This window comes from Neocloeon triangulifer, unplaced genomic scaffold, assembly GCF_031216515.1.
Source record: "Neocloeon triangulifer isolate White Clay Creek 2 clone unplaced genomic scaffold, ASM3121651v1 ptg000017l, whole genome shotgun sequence".
NCBI lineage: Eukaryota > Metazoa > Arthropoda > Insecta > Ephemeroptera > Baetidae > Neocloeon > Neocloeon triangulifer.
The window spans coordinates 6,956,530-6,975,716 of NW_026775559.1; the positions used below are offsets into that span (position 1 = coordinate 6,956,530).

Here is a 19,187-nt window from a genome sequence, read left to right on the forward strand (position 1 = left end):
TAAAGATTTCAAAGTGGAATCTCTCAAATTTATTGTTAGTCACATTTACTTCCTATTTATATTAAAATTGCAATAATTTTCATCAGATTTTTCTCTTCAATTCAGTGCTTTGAAACTACTGGAATCCCGCGAGCAACCTGGATGGAAACCCGATCATCGCTCCAGCGGCGGCCGCCGCGAAGCAATTCCGTGAAAACGAGCCTTTTAAGCACGCGATTTTTATGTTCCACGTATTTGATCATTCCTCCCGTGCTGCTGCGCGCGAGAGAAAAAAGTTGCCCCCTGGTGCACCCAAGCTGCTGCTGTATGTTTATTGGGGGCTCTCCGCCTCTCTATTTTTTCCTCTCTCGCACTACGCCATGCACAACGAGGCTGCGTGAGAGAGACGAGTTTCTCGGAACTCGCGCCGCTGAAAAAGCGGACCCCACTTTTCGGACCTTGCTGATTTTTTCACTGCCCAGTTTGCTTTGGCCAGAAATTCATCTCTCCACGGGGGATGACGTCCAGATTGATTAGCTCAGTTAAATTGCGAGCCATAAATTAGCGGCAGACGAATTATTAATTCGGTTCGGAAATTGATTGCCTCTGGAATAATTTGAACCAGTATATACGTCAAATGCAGAATTATTGCTACGAACTCCACCTGTGGCCTTCGTTTCTAAAAAATTTAAAACTACATTGATGAAAGAAGGCAAAAATTAATAAAACGAATGTAAAAATTTATGATTGAATATTTAAAACTATTTTTCACCGCAGATTTGTTTTTAACAAGAGGCTTTTCTACTTGTTCATGAAATTATCTTTAATAAACCTAGTCTCCTTATCAAATTTTTGGAAAGGACGTCCCAGATTTGAGATAATTATAAATATCAGTGGGTCGTCGTCCTGCTCGCGCGCCGAGCACAGGATGCATCTCTAGTGGCGAGCGCCATTTTTGTTCGGGTGCGATGCACGTCTGTCTCGTGTGCAATAGGAAAGACGCGCTTCGGCGGCCACTCACCCCCGCGATTCTCGCAAGAGGGGTTGTTCGCTCGCCGGCTTTTCGCACACTTGCTCCGGCTCATGCACCCGATTTACTTTTGCGTCATTTCGTTCGTGGGGAGGAAACTCGGCCATCAAAGACAGGCCCGCCCGTCCAACCACTAACTAACACATCATCCATATTGCAGCACAAAACTTAAAATAAAAACAAAATATAATGTGACAATAAATTAAAATCACATTAAATTAACACTAGATCAAACGCAAAGGTTTTGTAGCGTGATTTGATAATAATTTTAATAAAAAGTGAAATTTAAACCTTCTTTTTTTAATTGAAGAACCACGAAAATTAAAAAGAATTCGAAATTGGGATCAAATTGGTTTGATTTTAAATTACACAAAGTTTTAAACCACAATGAACCGTATCACAAGTGTCAAATTAAGTGAGCCCCTATTATCCCTCATGATTTTGAGAGTCAGTTTTTCCAAAGAGAGAAGCCCTTGCTCGTTTCTCCCGTTATTCTCCATTAATTAATTTCGCCTCTCTGCTTGCCAAGTGCAACCGCGACACTTGAGCCGCCGCCGTTTCCTGTTGCACCGCGTGCAGAATGCAAACTTTTACAAAGCAAATCTCGCCCGCTCGCTTCAGTTTGAGAGAGAGCGAGGGGAGCTATATGCGAATGCGTCTAGTACAAAAATACTCGCGCTTGCAGCACCCAAGCGAGCGGGGGCGTCGGGTGTTTATTTTGCTACACGGCAGACGCGCGCACTCAGCCTGATTGCCTCTTATTCCGCGCGACGCTATGCAACTCGAGTAATTGTCAACTAAGCCACGACGACGCCGGTTTTCACTTTCGTCAAACAAAAACGTGTCCCGCCTCTCGATTTGGTGAAACCGAAAACCATCGAGGGTCATTAATTGCAATTGCCATTTAATTGGCAAAGAAATACAGATTTAATTAAATATAACAGCTAAAAAAGAATTAAAAATACAATCAAAATAACAAAACTGTTAAGAATTCAGATCTACATCTTTAAAAAAAAATAATAATAAAACTATTTTTGAACAATATTTCAATTTTTTAAACGTATAATGTTGCAAAAGTTAACTAATAAATATCATTGAATTGGACAAACTTCTTAAGTAACCTCCAACTTTCCAGACGGTTGTTTTGTAAACAAAACTTCACATCGCCGAAGATGGGGCCACAGTTTAACAATACAACTCTCAATTCTATCGCTGTCTGGCGAGTCCCTCTTTAGGAAGCCCCATATATTTCATTCACGCCAAATTATCCCGAGCTGACCTCAGCCAAGACAAAGAAGTTTTAGAAATTTCGAGCAGCAGCGCTTTATACGCTGCAAGCTCATTGTCGTTGCGAGGACAACTTGTCAGGCTTATTACGCGTCGCTCTGGGCAAATGCACGTCGCTCAGCGAGCTAAGCGCAATGGGGTAAAAAGGTAATTTTGGTGGCAGCGACGAAAAACGAACCTTCCAAAAAATCCATTGTTCGCTTTGTTTCGAGTGAAAACGGGCGGCGAACAAAGCGGGCCATATGCCGGGGGAGGACGAAACTTTGACGCGGGGTAAATAAATTTATTCGTTCTGGTAAATGACGCAGTGTAAACTTTATAATAAAAATAACATGATCGCTTTGTTAATTTTCTTTCCATGATCCTCAGTAGATTAACAATTTCAAAATTAATTTTGGAAAATCATCAGAGGCAACAATTTATATCGTAATAAGAAAATAAAGATTGCAAATCTTTTCGTCTGTTCTTTGTGAAACGACGTTTTGATTGTTTTGCATTTTTCAAATGCGTTTTCAAAAGTTTAACATTATAACTTATTTCAACAAATTTCACAACTAATGTTCTCTTGCCAAACCGAATTAATTTGCAAGTTATTTATGTCCAAGGTTAAAAATAGAATCAGTCTCGGAAGACAACTAATGTGTGTTTGACAAGGGTCTGCTAGGAGCGAGACAGTCGGTCATGAATATGAAGCATCTGCGCGGACATTGGGCGTTCGATTTGATTGATATGCGGCGAATGAATCGTAAGAGGGCGAATTGCAAAAGAGCATCTCTCGCTCCTACTTTGACTGAATAAAATGCGCACGACTCGCCCGCCGAGCCGAGGTTCGTTCGCTTCAGGTGCAGTCGCGAGAATAATGAACTTGGTCGGCTCTGCCAACACGGCGACTCGGCCATCAAATAAATTGCGAGATAAATAAATGTAAGCGGCGTTTTGCGTCTCACAGCTGCGATCAGGAATTATTACGTTGCTCGCTCGCGCGATTGATGCTTTCGATTTGCAGCGCGGACACCTTCCGACTTGTTATATGCTTTAACTTTAATGCGCGTTAATGACAACACTTTATTAATCAAACATCAAATTGATTGAATGAAATATGAATACAAAATCATAACGCAAGTTTATATAGAGATTTGCACTTAGTGATTTAATTCCATTTACTCTGATTCTGAAAAAAGTTGGAAGGAAAATTACATAGAAAATCAACATCAAAATTTACATTCTCCAGGCCACTTATGCTGCTATTTTACCTCAATTTCTGGGTTTTAATTAAGTTTTAAATATTTATAGACACAAAAAGATAATATTGGTATGTATTCCATATTTTGGAGCCGTTTTTTCTCACACATTTTTACACATAAAAACCTTTTAAAAATCAAAACAAAACAATCAGGATTTCATTTACTGTTTGAATTTCACTTTCAGCTGCATCAAAGTTTGAAAACTTTTACCCAGAAAAAAAGCGTGATTGTTTTCTCTCAATAAAATATATATTTTGGAAGGAGATTTTTTGCAGCATATTTACACAAAATTGTACAATTTGGGCGGCTAAAAAATTTTCAACTAGTTGTTGCAATTTATGTGTGATGAGGTTGATTATATTCTGAGAAATAGATTTATCGCCAAAAATTGTAAGGATTAGTGTGAAAATCAAGTGCTAAACTATAAATTACACTAACACAGATTTGCGTTGGAAAATGATTTATTTTGCAGGGGTAAAACTGTAATTTATTTCAATAAAAAAGTATATATCTCTTTTTAAAACAGCAATCTTTTCAAAATCAGCAACAATTGTTAAATTATTCATGATTTAATATCCAACAATTGTGGTGGAACATCTTGATTTTCGATTTCCCATTCAGCGATCAATCAGTATACAAGAACCTTTTCATTGTCATTCAATGCTTCAATGTCGATATTATTTTAAAACATCCGACTCGCCAGATATAAAAGAGCACGAAGGCGAACGGGGTCTGTGTTTGCCTTCGATGCAAATCACACACGGCACAAACACGACACTAATGACTCTTTGCATTTCGCTTATCGACTCGGGAAATCGAATTGCCCGTACACATTTATTCCGATAGGTCGATTACATAAATTCGAGCGTTTTGTAATTTTTAATATGAAAAACCGAGAGAGAGCGAGAGCCGAGTGCAAAAGTCAATGCTCTTTCTTTTCGCTGCGTGCGCGGCCGCCTTGATCTTGCTTTGTCCGCTGCTGGCCTTCACCTTTCCCGGTTTGCTGCACCGCGCTCTCGGCTTGCATCACGCGGCAATACAAATATTACCGAGAACATTATACGAGGTCCTCTCATGCCTTTTCCGCAGCGCAAAACGAGCAAAAAAATGCAGCACTGAGACTGCATGATAAATCGCAGGCGTTGCGCAGCACTACAACTTACTTCTTGGGACTCGAGTTGCTCAACATTGTAGCAATTGCGGCAGGATGAGGTGCAGAGCAAAAACCGCAAAACAAAATCATTGCTAATCAGCACCGAGATTTAAACTTGAAATAATCAACTTGCATTTTCTTTCGTTCTGCAAAACAAGTATCTTCTGTTTAGTTTCGCAAAGTTTTAATGAAAAGCAGCTGAAAAATATTTTCCGGTTTTGAGCTGAGGAAAACCATTCAGATCCTGTGGTTCTGAAAGTCAGGATTTAGGTCTTATCAAAATAAATGCAAATATCATTAATTTATTTATTAAAAAATACGGAAAATAAATAACTAAAAGAAAAATTCTTGCGAGTAGTGATGCCATTTTTTTTTTTAAATAAATTGTTCTCAACAATTGAGTGCAAAAAACAACTAAAAAATTTATTTTCTAACAACGTGGAAAAATAAACAACAATGATAAAAAATAAATAACATATCAAGAAAAAGATAAAATAAGGATTCAATTCATTACAAACATTCATAGAAACATTTACGCTAAAAAAATTGACTACGGTCTACAAATTTGTTTGTTTAATTTTTATCTTATTTTATTTCCAAACAGTGTAAAATTACAATAACAAATCTATTTGGTAATGCTGCTTGATTTTTTGCTATTGAGATTTCAATACTCAATTTTGTGAGGTATATTCTGTAATTTACTCTTCAGTTTTTATTTGTTAAAAAACTGTTAATTAACATTTTTCAATAATTTTAGTACACATCATTAATATTTTCAATGAAATTTTTCGCTTTTCTTTCTCTCTAAACTTTCATGTCGTACAAAAAAATGTGTTGCGTGTTTATGAAGCCACAATTCAATTATTTTGCCAAAATTCAAATTCACAATTCAGTTGAATAGAAGAGAAGAGTATTTCGAGCAGCAAACTTCATCGAAAATGCAAACCAAATTTAATCTCTTTGAGTGTTTGCCGCAGCCACGCTCGTTCTCTATGATAATGGCTGTATGCAAATCAGCAAGGAGATTTGAACGCTCGGTTTTGCTAGGCACTCGAAATCGCATCTATTATTTCTGCACAGCTTGCCCAGAATGTACCATTTTTTTAAAATTTGAGAAGAGGATAAAATCTGATTAAATCCACATTCGATATTCGGGAAAATTTTGTTCGGTGGGAATCCATCGAGCACATTGAGTAACTAAAATTGCTACATACACAATTTATTTAGCCCAAAAATCAGAAAAAAAAGTGATTTCAAAATATTTTTAAAATTTTTAGTAAAAACCGCTAAAAAAGTTGAATTATCTGTATGTGGTGGTGAAACGAGTTCGCTTTCGTCGCGATTCCCTTTCGGTCGCGAGCGAGTTGGGCCCGCGGCCATGCGCCTATCCTGTGCGTGCATTTTTTTCTTTGTAAAAAAATGACCGCGTGCGTGATGACCCCGTAAGGTTCACCAGGGGTTTTTAACCTTTGACACTCACCTGTCTGAACTCTCGGAGCTGTCGTATCGGTCGCCGCAGCACCTCTTCTTGGGCTCGCCGCCACCGTTGTCATCGTCCTCGCCGTCCCTGGCCTCTTCGGCCGCCGCTCCATCAAACACCAGCCCCTCGTCAGCCAGGTAGGCGAGGGGGCGGCAAACCGCCCCCGCAACTTTGGTCATCGTGGCTGCCACTGTTGCGTCGACCGCTCGGCGGGCGCGACTTTTCTCAGCAATCGTCGCTTTTTCGGCAGATAACCTAGCCGCCGCCGTGCCGAGCGATTCGCGCACCTCTGCCATCTTGAAACAGCAGCAGCCGCACCACCACCGTGACGTCACACTCAAAACACAATACAGATGATGGTAAAAATGTTTCAACAAACTCGGCGCGCCAACGTCAGAGGGCAGCACCGCCGCGCGAACGTGAACTTGAAAAATTCCTCGGTCGAGGTCACCCACTTGCAAAACTTCAAAACTGAAACTCTTTATTGAAATCTGCCTTTCAGGTCTTGTTTGTAGCCTTTCAACACATCATCTTCTTATAATAAAATTTTTAAATTTCAAAAATTTTTCTAAATACTCAATATAAAAATATGTACTCTGCTCTATTTATATAAAATGAACAAATTAGCCATTCATTTCTTAAAAATCAACGTAGTGAGAGGAAATTGTAGCAAATATCATAAATATAGATTATATCAACAAATTGTAATTATAATAATTATGTACGTTGTACGTAGTAATAATAAATTTTAGTCTGGAAAAATTTCCTAGTTTTTAATTTGTCAATAGATGGCAGCACTAGTTTACTTGGTAACTCGTGAGCCATCTAGCGGTGCTGTTGAGAACTTTGTGCGGGCGTAAAATTGACATTTCGTCGTACAGCTCGATTTTGCAGTGGGTTCGGCCGGAGCAGTGCAGAAATTTGCGCTCGTCGCGGTGTTATGGACTTGTAGCCGCGTTGAGTGAGCGCAGCAGCAACCATGAGCGTCGGCGGCAGGATGCAGAGCGGCCTGAGCAAGCTCAAGAAGAAGCACTTCAGGGTTAAGCACCAGAAAGTGAAGCTCTTCCGCGCCAGCGAGCCGCTGCTCTCCGTATTCATGTGGGGGGTCAACCACACGGTGAGCCCCTTAATCAGACAGACGTCCCACTGCGCCCTCGAGGGCCTCCCTGTCTACCTCCAACCCTCCCAGGGTCGCTAACCTTGCGTTTGACCCCATCCTGGTGCCCGTCTTCTGAGAGACCCACCCCTTGCATTGTCCGTCAAAAGCCGCTGCAAACGCGACGTTATCGCTCACAATTGTGTTTATTTGGCTTTCGGTCCCGTCATGATAATCCTGCTCCGCTGCTCGTTTTAATTACTTCGCGCAGAGTTTGAGGAAAGTTAAATGTTTGCGGAATGACTCGAGTCCTTATTTGCGTATTAGAGGAGTCGGTAGCGGTGGGGGCGTTTATTCCTGTTATTAATGGAAAGGAAATGAAGTCACATTTTTTTTTCTTCATATTTTTCAATACAGCATTAGTTTTTTCTTGACACATTTTATTTTTTATTTTATTTCATTTTAGATCAATGAGCTTAGCCATGTGAACATCCCAGTGATGCTGCTACCTGACGACTTCAAAGCCCACTCCAAACTGAAAGTGGACTACCACCTTTTCAACAAGTAGCCAAAGTCACACTCACCAATAGCACTATTTTAATCCAATATTTTCTCTCCACAGGGAAAATATGCCAAGCCACTTTAAGTTCAAAGAGTACTGTCCGCTGGTGTTTCGCAATTTGAGAGAAAGATTCGGCATTGACGATTTGGACTACAAGGAGTCTCTAACTAGGTCTGTTTGATGTATATAGATTCTGTCTGCTTCTCGGCTGACACCTCCTGCTTCTTTGCAGATCTCAACCCCTACCTGTAGATTCGCCTGGCAAAAGCGGCGCCAAATTCTATCAGTCGTATGACCGGCTGTTCATAATCAAGACGCTGACCAGTGAAGAAGTTGAGCGCATGCACTCGTTCCTCAAAGACTATCACCCAGTATGGCAAACATCAAAGGCTCTGTTTTCTCTATGATCATTTTTCTTCTTCCAGTATATAGTTGAGAGGCATGGCAAAACTCTGCTGCCCCAGTACCTAGCCATGTTCCGTCTGACGGTGGATGGCGTCGAGCACTACTTTGTTGTGATGAGAAATGTTTTCAGCAACCATCTTCGGACTCACAGGTTGGATTGGTTTCTACCATTTTTTGTGAGTGTTTGTAATGAAAATGAATTTGCAGGAAGTTTGATCTAAAGGGATCCACTGTAGACCGAGAGGCGTCCGACAAGGAGAAGGAAAAGGATTTGCCGACTCTGAAGGACAATGACTTTGTCAAGGAGGGCATGAAGATTTACATTGGCGAGGAGGCCAAAGAAAAGCTTATCGAAACCCTCAACGCTGATGTTGGGGTGAGTGATTTATTGCAAAATGCTTATTTATCTATTTTGCAAAAGCAAATTCATGTTGAGAGGTTGCTTCTTAGTAAGTAGCACAATTAGATAAATTTTCCTTGCGCAAGAAGTTTCCTCAAAGTTTATTCGTTGTTTCTGAATATAAATGTAATAAGGCGTGCTAAACAATATTTTCATATAACTTTTCATATTAAAAAATAATTTATTTTGAGAATTAAATAATTATACAAAAATTGCATGCATTCTGTACATTAAGAATGGAAATCACGTTTTAAGTTTATTTTCTCCTTGTTATTATGTTGATTGAACACCTTGAAATTCAGTTGTTGAACTACAATTTTGATAATTGTTAAAAATCTTTCAAGTTTTCAGCTCCTTTGTTTAATCAGAGGATTCTTTTTAAATTGTAGTTCCTAACTAAGCTTCACCTGATGGACTACTCGCTGCTGCTGGGCGTTCATGATGTTGCCAGGGCAGAGGAGGAAAGAGCCACTGGCCAGGACGAGGCCGACAACCAGTTGGATGATGACGAAGACTCCAGCGGCTCTGGTGTGGACCAGCGGTGGGGTGGAGGCGCCTCAGGTGGAATCACCACGCCCCCAGACTCGCCACGGACCCTGGTCAGGGAGGCCTCCCTTCACGACGGCTGCATCATCCCCGAACTTGACATTTACGCCATCCCCTCTTCAGACGGTACATTTAAAATTCATTACAAACCTCATGCATGCTGCCACAAATTTAATGTTTATAAAGTATCTGTTCAAAGTGTCAACTCTGGTTGACCTTTTATGAAGACACTTATTAAAATCCAATATTTCATCCTTTTACAAAGTCAAAAATTCAGAGAATAAAATATATTTCAATAGTTATTGCATTGTACATTGAATTCATACTATTTCTTTTTATTAAATTGTTTTTCAGGAGTGGAGAGGAGAGAAATCTACTTTTTAGCCATCATCGATGTGTTGACCCACTACGGGGTCAAGAAGCAAGCGGCCAAGGCAGCCAAAACGGTCAAGTATGGTTCAAATGTGGAGGGCATCTCAACGTGCGACCCTGAGCAGTACGGCCGCCGCTTCATCGAGTTTCTCAGCAAAGCCATTGAGTAGTCAGTCACTCTTTTTTTATGCCACGCCCGCCCTCGTAGCGAACTTTCCTTTCGCAGATCTTACTTTAATTTAACACCCAATACTTACTCACTGACAAATGAAACAGAAAAAAACTAGGAACTATCATGGTTCGCTATTGTGCAACCAGAAAAATGCTAAACTCGAAACAACCCACCTCTTGTTCGATGTAAGACAATATTTCCAAAAGGTAAAAAATTGTATTCAATGTTGTTTAACAAGTACTTAAGCAGTTCATTTTGGCGTCTAGCAGCTTGAGGGAAGCACAAACGTCTGTGAAATCTTCTATCTAACTATCCTGTTTCTTCCGAAGCTCAATGTTCTTATCTTAACGCAATTCTCTGGGTCTACGTGTGCGGTTGATTGGTTTTAGCTATCTTGATCATTTTTGCTGTGACCTTTGCATTTTAAGGATAAAAAGAAAATTTTATGTAATGTATATCTTTGAGAGAGAAAATAAGGAAAGGGAATTTTTCCATTAGTTTATAATCAGACCTGGAATTCGATACACATGTGTGCTGCGAGCCAAGATTCGGGTCGATCGGTTCTCGCAGACTATGAACGTTCGCAAGTGAGAGTCGGTCGTGCATGTTTCCGTAACCCCGCCTGCTATACTCCGCCTAAATTATAATGATATACTCTATTCAAGACGAGTCGCGTAGTCACTGATATCGACATACTGCTGTTTATCGCGCATGATAAGAAAACCGCTTTTCCATTATTTCCCATCAATTACGTCAACCGCTTGCCTTAAAATCGACGAAGACTTAAAAATTTAATATCATAAAGACATTTGGAAATGAACTATGATTTTAACCCTTTTTGTAGATTTTTAATTACCAATATTTCTTTGCGAAGAACAAAGAATTTATGATCTTTTCTTTAAACTTAATGAACAATCAATTCTCAAATATATCCTGACCAGTTTTTTACACTTCTTGCGGCTTCATGTTCGTCCATGCCCATGCCAGGATAATGAATATATTATGTAACTTTGTCGGTAGAAACGCAGTAGTTGGACGCTTGTGTGCATGCTCGTGAAACCGCGTTGAGATTATCATAAAATTTCTAGCAAAACACACACACACACAGCAATAACAGCCCTATGTTTTTGTGCATTTTTCGATGGAGCGACGCGCATATATGGATCGATTCGAAAGTTTACTTTTGTAAAAAGAGATTTAGGAAAGAAGGATGTGTATCATACAACTAAATATATTATCCGTTGTTGATGATGAAAATGATTAAATATAACTCGCTGAAATATTATAATGTTTTATGGATCGTTTTTTCTGTGTAAATAAGGGAAATAATCGTTCATCGGCGTCTTTCGGCGCCGATGAGTAAAATTAACACACCCTTTCTTCGTGCAAGTTCTTTTTTACTTTCTATGATATACACCGGTCGTTTTACCTGTAATAAGGTAATGTGAAAAAATAATAATATGTATCTGTGCTTGTCGACAAAGATGAATCACACCCACTCACACTCTTGGAGGAAATAAACTGAGCAAACAAGGCTTGTTAGTTTGTAATTTGTACTATGATAATGAGAATCAGGAGAGGAAAAATATAAACTACATGCTTAATGGTACTATATGCGAAAATCACACACGCAAGCAAAGATGATGAGAAAAGAAACAATACTACATAAATATTATGCCGAGTCTATTGTGTAAAAGACCAGTGGTTACAACTCTTAACCATGATGTATGATGGTCTCTGATATTAAATAAATCAGTTAATTGATTTCATTTAACTAACCGCTTTTTACTTGAAACTCCAGAAATAAAAAAGAATTGTATTTTTAAAAATCAAATTTATTTGCAGCAGAATGTACAAAAATGGTACAAAAGGCGCCTTAGCGAACACAGCTCGCGCTTCTAGCAACTTTGATTGGTGCCGTTTTGTGCAGTAAAAAATTAATCTTCAACCATCCCTCAACCCATCAATCAAAATACCCAACAGTCTCTAACGTCACTCCTTTGCAAGTGCAGCAGTGCTTGAGTTTGAATAGGCGATTGACAGATTATTTGCCATAACTGCTCACTCCATATCCAGCGCCTGTCAACTGGCCGCCCCCGTAACCCAGTCCTCCCAATTTACCTGCTCCAAATCCCAGTCCGCCCCCGTAACCGGCGCCTGAACCCACGCCGCCCCCGAATCTACCAATGCCCAATCCCAGTCCGTAGTTACCCCCGAGACCCCCAGCCCGGCCAACTCCTAAACCACCCCCATAGCCGAGTCCAGCGCCTCCTCTGAGGCTCAATCCTCCGGCGGCACCTCCGATGCCCCCGATTCCAGCAGCACCATAACCCAGGCCTCCGGCAGCGCCGCCAATTCCTCCGTAACCCAAACCTCCAGCGGCACCACCGATTCCTCCGTAGCCCAAGTTAGCACCTCCCACGTTTTGGTAGCCCAAACCGGCCCCTCCGTAACCAAGACCGGCGCCTCCGGCATATCCTAGTCCTGCTCCTCCATAGCCCAGGCCTGCAGCTCCGTAGCCAGGTCCAGCGCCTCCATAGCCTCCTCCGACGGTGTTCCCTGCGGTGTAGCCAACGCCGTGCTTGGACTGGCCTCCAAATCCAGCTTGAGTGCCAAATTTGTTGTCCTTGTTGTAACCTCCAGTGTTACCAAAGCCAACTTGGCTGCCAGAGTAACCTTAAACAGATACAAAATAATCTTGTTGATTTTTTTTTTAAATATAAAAATGTCTCACCTTCCTGTCCGAGCTGTCCCTTGTGGCCCTTCTGGTCTTCGAAGTTGTGCCCGTTGTTGTAGTGACCCTCCTTGCCGACCTTGGAGCCCTGCAGTCCAGAGTTTTGGTATCCGCCTCCGAGTTTCTCACCCTTCTGGTTGCCAAAGAACTCCTCGTGGCCCTTGTTGGAGAAGTGCTCGCCGCCGTCGTGCGACTCGTCGTAGAAAGTGGTGCTCTTGCCGCTCTCCTCCTTGTGGTGCGAGTTCTCAAAGCCCTCCTTTTTGAAGCCCTTCTTGTGGCTGCCCTTGTTGTTAAGTCCGGCCGCCTGCTGGCCGCCGGCCTTGTAGTTGGAGCCGCCGCCGTACTGTCGTCCTTCGTCGTACTTCTTGCTGGCGCCGTTTGTGTCTCCGTAAAAGCCCTGCTCCTGTTTGCTGTCCAGTTTGGCGCCAACGTTGCGGTCGTATCCGCTCAGTCTGCAAATAAAGAAATAAATAAAAATTAAAAAAATAAAATGCCGTGAAAATTCCTTATATTTTATTTGCTATACGAATTGCTCGTGCGGAAACGCAAAGACCTTGCCTATTATTGGCGCTGCGGAAAAACACAATAATTGACCTAGAGCACCAAAGAGAGCGAGGCGAATTGGTGCTTTTTGCATTTAGCTCTGCAGCGTGCCACTAGTGTTAATAAAATTGTCATAGGCATGAAATAGTTTATTGTCCTTTTCTATAAGCTTCTGTGAAGAGATATTAAAATGAAATTGATTACTGAATATTTATTTTTAACACTTTAATCGCCTTTAATATTTAAAATTTAATTTTGTCCAGGTTTTTTTACTTTTTTAATTTTAATACCAGTGAAACATTTTTTTTAAATTAGAGAAATGGCAGCTTTTCTTTAATTAATATTTTTTAAATAAATAATTAGTTTTTAAATGAATGCTTACCCTTTGTAGCCTTTTTCCGCCTGCTGACCACCCTTTTCAAAGAACGCCTTGTCAAACTCGCCACCAGCACCGCCCTGGTACTTGTTGGCATTTCCAAATTGCTCTTCGTATCCGTCCTGGTAGCCCTTCTTGAAGCCGAGACCACCAAATCCTGAGGGATCGGCGGCCACTAGGGCGGCAAGCGCCAGCAGACCTGCGAGTACCCTGATGCTGCTCATGCTGCTTGGTGTCGGCGAATGATGCCTTCCAACTCAGTGGTCGCACTATTTAAACCTGCGACCACCTTTTTGATTAGATAGGGTCGCATATGGACGCGCGGGCGGCGCGCGACCTTTCACGTCAATTTGACGCGGCGATGTGCGACGCCGCGCGCATTGTCTCTGCTGAAAGCAGGGAAACAAGGAATTATTAAGTCGGGCCGATTTTCTCGTCTATAAGGAGCTGGTGCGTGCGATTTTTGTTGAGTAACTCGATTTGCGACTCTTTTTACTTTCCGAAGCACTCGAACGGAACGAAATCTAGGACAGAATAGCTAATAAGTGCTGTAAGTAAAATGGCAAAAAGAAGAAACACAATTCAAGATGAATTTTTTAATTTGAAATAATTGTTGAGGAAAAAAATGATTTTTGGCCAAAATAAAATTATGATTAAAATTTCATTAAATTCATTTTCAATTAATAAAATCAAATCAAAATCAAATTTGATACCCCTTTATCTTTATGTATGGATGTTAAATGAAGGTATATTACATAATATTTAAAAGATCAGTAGACTGGAGTAATTTCTGGCTATTATTTCATACAAGATCAAAATTTGCAACTTCTTATTCACTATTATATGTACAAGTCACTATCTTTTTTAAGTCCGTCTGTGATATTAAATCATTGTTTTCAATAACTCTAGAGATGCATTTTTTACAGTTATATGGTGCAACTTGATAACACGTGTTCCTTTTCATTCAAGTGCGTCAAAAAAGATGCATGTGTTGTCGCACATTGAGCTGTGCACCCTCTAGATTTTGGCTGCTCAGCTGAAAGAAGTCGACCGCGCGCTGACAAATATTCCACATGTGGAAGCGTTTATCCCATTTCTCTATTAGTTTCTTTTCACGCGAGAGAGAGCGAACGAGCTGGAAACTAATTTCCTTCTACTTAAAATAGACTTCGCGCCTCATTTATCTTGTTGTTGTGCAAACACCGAAAATTGCCCTTGAACATCATTCTTCCGGAGATTTTTCACTTTAATTTCTTTATTTGTAATGTTAAAAAAGTCGAGAGAAGGAAATACAGTAGTTATATAAACCAAAATTAATAAAGCTTATTAATAATTAAAAAACGGCAGCATTCTTAAAAAGGTAATTTTTCGTTATTTAATTTTTTTTTATTAACTCGTTTTTGGTAAAAAAAAAAGTTGAAAAAATTTGTTTTTGTCAACTGCTTGAATTTTTTTATTAAAATAATATCTAGCTTTTTCCTTCGTCAGTTTAAAAAAGGTTTTTCAAAAGTTTTTGATTGATTTTACACAGTAAAAATTAAGGTTTTAAGTATTTATTGAAATGCAAATAAAAGGTAATGAATTTAAAAAATTTTAATAGTTTTTCCATGGGAAATATTTTTCTGAAGGTTGCTTCAAAGACTTGATTTCTCCATTTCGCCCCATAAGAGGACTTTTTTTATGATTTTTTGGACCACGCTGAGCGAGTCTGGTGGAACAGCGAGTGCGGCTGTGTTTGCGTTTTATTTGCTCTGTGTGTGCGTGCAATGTGTTGGCCATATAAAGTCATAATGTCGCCTCACGCTGATGGCAATTTCCTCCCCGAAAAACGTCAGCGTGAGAACAGATACATGTCAGCGTGGCCCCGCACTGTTTCTCCACCAGAAAACAAACACTGGAAATGAGCATAAGCCGCTCGAAAAGCCTAAAAACAAAACTTGTTACTGTAATGCGCGTGAGGCGAAAGAACAAAAAATTGAGTCAAGTTTAAGGAAAAACTCTGGCGCAAACGATTTTCTCCGCTTCTTTCGCTGATTACTCCATAGAATTATCAATCGCGCATTGTTCGTATGGTTTGTATTTTCAAAGGTCACGCAAAAACACACACAGTGCGCTCGGTGCTAAAACCGGGCGAGGCGAATTAATTAATTAGCGGGTTGCGTGCAGCCCCGCTGACTTTCGGCTGCTGATCCTAATCAAATTTCGCTTGCACGCTTAATTTAGTTCAGTGTGATTTGGAATTTTTACGCAGTGCTTTGCATTTTAACATTTTTGTTCCGCTGTTGTGGCAAATTAGAGAGAAACGAAAACGAGCAAGCTCCTCCTTCTCGGCGGCGGAAAGAAAAAAATGTGTGTGCCAGGCTCTGTTTTCTTGAGCGGGTGGACTCGCAGACCGAGAGCACCGCTCCTCCAGACTGCACCCCCGCACCAAGACACACAACAGCCACTTGAGTCACACGAGACTTCTCAAAAATGCTGCACAGTGAACTTCTTGACGCCGAAAGACTTCCAAAAAAGGTTAAACGTTTTGAAAATATTAATTGAAAATACTGAAATACTTATAGCAATTTATTTATAGTTTTTAACGTTTTTCATTCAATTTGAAAGTTTTGCCACTCATTAAGAAAGAAAAGTTTGAGAGAAAAATAACTTAAAAATTCAAAAAATTCCTTTGTTATGAAATTAATGCCACGTTTATTTAGACGCGTAGAAAGAAAGATTTCTCCCATGACTTTCAAATAGACTTTGTGCGATTAGAATAGGGCACCAAATGCAATTTGAATTACTAATGCCTCGCGTCCTATTTGCGTTTTTGAAAAATAGAGTCGGTGTCAGCAACACTTCTGACGTCAACTTTTCAGCAGGCACGTGCGCCATTAAAAGATTGGCACTGCGGAAAAAATATTCCTGCTGGCCGATTTTGTATTCTAGAATTTTTTGTTTTCCGCGATAGCATGCGGTGCGGGGCCGGTTGGAGCGAAAAGAGCAACCAAGTTGTTGTAGATTCGTTTGGCATGCAAATTGCAGTACGGCAGCACGCGCCGCGCAACTCTAGTTATCAGGCGCCGATTTGAATTTCAAAGCACAACAAAACCGTGTTACGGATTAATTTCCTAGCTATAGTGCCATTAGAATATTAATAGCGTGAGAGCGACAAAAAGGCTCAGCTATTCTGCTTCAAATGCAGACAAAGTGATAATCTTATTATACATTTTCCAACGGTCTGTCGTAGTAAAAATTTTAATTGCTTTTAATTAACAATAAAGATATTTTTTTTTATTATAATCGTGAAATTTCTTAAGGGTGGGGGACTGCAAAATTATTAAATTAAATTTATTGTCATTTTATTTTATTATTTAATCAAATTTTTGAGGTGTCATTTTAATTTTTTTTAAATGAATTTATGTAAGATGAATTTTTCAGGTTCCAGGTCACGCGCGCAAACTGAAACCGAACAAAGCGGCCAACAGCAAAATCTTGCGTCAGTCTATTCGGCATTATTTTGACGACGGACTCGAGACGAGTGAGTTTAGGACGGACGCCAACATCAGGGAGAGAATGAGAACACACAGGTAACACTAATTATTTTTGAAAATCTTCATTTTAACCCTCATTGTTTAAATTATTACTCACACCCTTACTTGGTATGCAGTGCCGTCGGCCAGCCATGCGCTGCAGTTTGCATACTTACCATTCTATTGAAGAAACTTTTTGTCTCATTTGATTATAAATATCACATTTTTTTTCTCTGCACAATTTTAAATTTGATTCTGTACAAAATTCCAAATCCTTGTTGTTTCATATGTTTTAATTTTTAATGCAAGAAATTGAGAACCTTGCACAGCATATAAGATAATTCACAACTCGTATTCATCAAGAATTTAGAATTTCGGCCCTAAGTAAATTCCGGTAAATTCAGTTGGAGAGTTGTCAGTGTAAAAAGGTTCTTGTGTGTGTTTTTTTTCCTTTCTATGAATGCGTCGGGCTTCACATTGGGTTTGTGTGTTTGGTGACCATATGTTGTGATTGCTCTGGCCGTGTACGAAAATTATCCGCCGCCTCGAGCGCACCCTCCCACGCGTGTTGTGTCCGCATGTGTGATGCAAACCAGCCCCAAGACCATTTCTCTTCCCGTCTATTATCTCTCAAAGAAAAAAGGGTCGTTTACCCTCCGCATCTGCCAAGCAGGGAGGCAAAAGATGAAAGATGGAAAGTTTGCGGCTCAATTTCGGGGGGCGGATGTTTGGCTTTGGCGATAAATTTGCCCTATGATTGTCTGTTCCAAAGCTTTGATTGCACTAAAAAATATATGTTTATTGTAGAAATGAAAATATTGTTCCGCAAATATTTATGCTCGAACTTGGATCTGCAAAAATGATTGTATTCAATATTTCCGCGTTATTCATTGTTTTTAACAGTATTTGTCTAATTACGCGTAGTGAAAAAATAAAAAAAAATCGCGCGTCTAGATAACGGACACATGTTGAGCGTGAAGTCCCGAAATATAAGTGAATTAAGTTTTTGCCGAATGAGTCACTCGGTTGGCTCCTTTCATTCAATTATGACTTTTTCAAATGGTTCAAGACGCGCCTTGTTGTCTGGCGAGCGAAGCTGACATGCAGACCATGATGCAAAACACGTGTAATCCTTGCCTAAAAAGACGCCAAAAAATGAAGCATAAAATTAAATTTTTAATTTAGATTACAAAGCTTTTACTAAATTAAATTTTTATGATAATTTATGCTTTGCTTATTTATTTTATTAATTATGTGTGTTAAATTTTATGAAATTATTTCTTTAACTATATTTTGATATTTGATTTACAGCGTGAACAGTGCCATGAGCACATTGCGCACCCTTATTCCAACGGAACCAGCAAATCGGAAGCTCAGCAAAATTGAAATTCTCAGACTCGCTTGCAGTTACATTGCGCACCTCGACACCACCCTGGTTTATGGTACTTAAACATTATTTTTTTATTATTATTATTTCTATTTTAAATTCTATGCATGAAGATTTTTCTTTCTTTCTCCTCTTGAACATTTAAATTCATAAAATATAATTTAAAAATAATATTACAATAATTAGATCTTTTTTATTTTTAGGGAGGGAAGAGCACCCATGTCTTCTGCGTGGTGGGCAGGGCAACAATAATCCAGCGCAAGAACGCACTGTCTGCACTTTCTGCCTGGCCAACCTCAAACGAGCTGTATGTTGACAAAGAAAATTGTCACTATCATGAAACAAATTTTATTTTTTAGAGCAAAGCGGCGCGGCAGTGTTATTCACCAGACCTTCCAGCTGAGCAAAACCAGCTTTCTGAGAACGAACACTATGAAGAAGCGCAAAACGTTTGGGTCAACGGAGCTGATATTGATTACTAATAAGCTCAAAAGACTTAATTTTATAAAAAGTAGTTCCCACGTGCCTTTTTCTGGTTTGACAATGAGACCATAAATTTGTAAATAATTGATTCGTTATAGTTACTAAAATTTTGTTGTTAAAATATTAAAAAAAAAAAAAAAAACGGATATTTGAAGAAAAATTTCAATAAATTTAATTATGTACTGAATTAAACTGCATAATATATGAATAAGTTTCCTTCTATTTCTTCAAACAGTGTGCAAGCAATAAAATCTTAATTTTAGTGGTAAAATTTCGTTTTTCTTTTTATTTATTTTTTCCAGGAAAATTATTTTAAAAGATTTATTATTGTTATTTTAGGTTCACTTTCTCGTCTTTATTAAGCTTTATAGCGTTATATCTTTTGTCGAGTATTTGCGAATTAAATTTCTGACTGCATTTTAA

The 19,187-nt window shown here is 39.5% G+C and overlaps 4 protein-coding genes across 4 annotated transcripts in view; 2 read left to right on the forward strand and 2 right to left on the reverse strand.

Annotated features, from left to right (window-relative positions):
* LOC132202907 (zinc finger protein jing) overlaps positions 1 to 6,504 on the reverse strand; it is a 33,243-nt gene extending 26,739 nt beyond the window's left edge. The window contains exon 1 of the mRNA XM_059630191.1: positions 6,174 to 6,504. Coding sequence (XP_059486174.1) covers positions 6,174 to 6,469 — 296 coding nt within the window. The 5' untranslated portion in view covers positions 6,470 to 6,504. The remainder of the gene's footprint in view (positions 1 to 6,173) is intronic.
* A 516-nt stretch (positions 6,505 to 7,020) lies between these two features.
* On the forward strand, positions 7,021 to 11,500 carry LOC132203388 (phosphatidylinositol 5-phosphate 4-kinase type-2 alpha). The gene is made up of 8 exons (XM_059631153.1): positions 7,021 to 7,290; positions 7,736 to 7,833; positions 7,892 to 8,002; positions 8,064 to 8,202; positions 8,257 to 8,387; positions 8,444 to 8,612; positions 9,026 to 9,308; positions 9,537 to 11,500. Exons 1-8 carry the CDS (start codon positions 7,153 to 7,155, stop codon positions 9,722 to 9,724), a joined length of 1,257 nt encoding a protein of 418 aa, XP_059487136.1. The 5' UTR covers positions 7,021 to 7,152; the 3' UTR covers positions 9,725 to 11,500.
* Positions 11,501 to 11,546: 46 nt separating this feature from the next.
* On the reverse strand, positions 11,547 to 13,611 carry LOC132203363 (uncharacterized). The gene is made up of 3 exons (XM_059631081.1): positions 13,386 to 13,611; positions 12,461 to 12,912; positions 11,547 to 12,402 (listed from the first exon to the last, which is right to left on the reverse strand). The coding sequence occupies exons 1-3, from the start codon at positions 13,601 to 13,603 to the stop codon at positions 11,771 to 11,773; spliced, it is 1,302 nt and encodes a 433-aa protein (XP_059487064.1). The 5' UTR covers positions 13,604 to 13,611; the 3' UTR covers positions 11,547 to 11,770.
* Positions 13,612 to 15,735: 2,124 nt separating this feature from the next.
* On the forward strand, positions 15,736 to 19,021 carry LOC132203424 (basic helix-loop-helix transcription factor scleraxis-like). Its single transcript, XM_059631207.1, has 5 exons — positions 15,736 to 15,896; positions 16,803 to 16,951; positions 18,206 to 18,336; positions 18,485 to 18,588; positions 18,641 to 19,021. Exons 1-5 carry the CDS (start codon positions 15,852 to 15,854, stop codon positions 18,761 to 18,763), a joined length of 552 nt encoding a protein of 183 aa, XP_059487190.1. The 5' UTR covers positions 15,736 to 15,851; the 3' UTR covers positions 18,764 to 19,021.
* Positions 19,022 to 19,187: the final 166 nt, after the last annotated feature.

Bases quoted from the DNA above. Each gene is read 5' to 3' on its own strand.
- LOC132203388 (XM_059631153.1), top strand. From the start codon at position 7,153: ATGAGCGTCGGCGGCAGGATGCAGAGCGGCCTGAGCAAGCTCAAGAAG. The intron at 7,834-7,891 runs GTAGCCAAAGTC...TTCTCTCCACAG, and splicing joins GACTACCACCTTTTCAACAA to GGAAAATATGCCAAGCCACT. The intron at 8,613-9,025 runs GTGAGTGATTTA...TTTAAATTGTAG, and splicing joins CCCTCAACGCTGATGTTGGG to TTCCTAACTAAGCTTCACCT.
- LOC132203363 (XM_059631081.1), bottom strand. From the start codon at position 13,603: ATGAGCAGCATCAGGGTACTCGCAGGTCTGCTGGCGCTTGCCGCCCTA. The intron at 12,913-13,385 runs GTAAGCATTCAT...CTTTATTTGCAG, and splicing joins GCGGAAAAAGGCTACAAAGG to ACTGAGCGGATACGACCGCA. The intron at 12,403-12,460 runs GTGAGACATTTT...TATCTGTTTAAG, and splicing joins GGGACAGCTCGGACAGGAAG to GTTACTCTGGCAGCCAAGTT.
- LOC132203424 (XM_059631207.1), top strand. From the start codon at position 15,852: ATGCTGCACAGTGAACTTCTTGACGCCGAAAGACTTCCAAAAAAG. The intron at 15,897-16,802 runs GTTAAACGTTTT...TGAATTTTTCAG, and splicing joins CCGAAAGACTTCCAAAAAAG to GTTCCAGGTCACGCGCGCAA. The intron at 16,952-18,205 runs GTAACACTAATT...TTTGATTTACAG, and splicing joins GAGAGAATGAGAACACACAG to CGTGAACAGTGCCATGAGCA.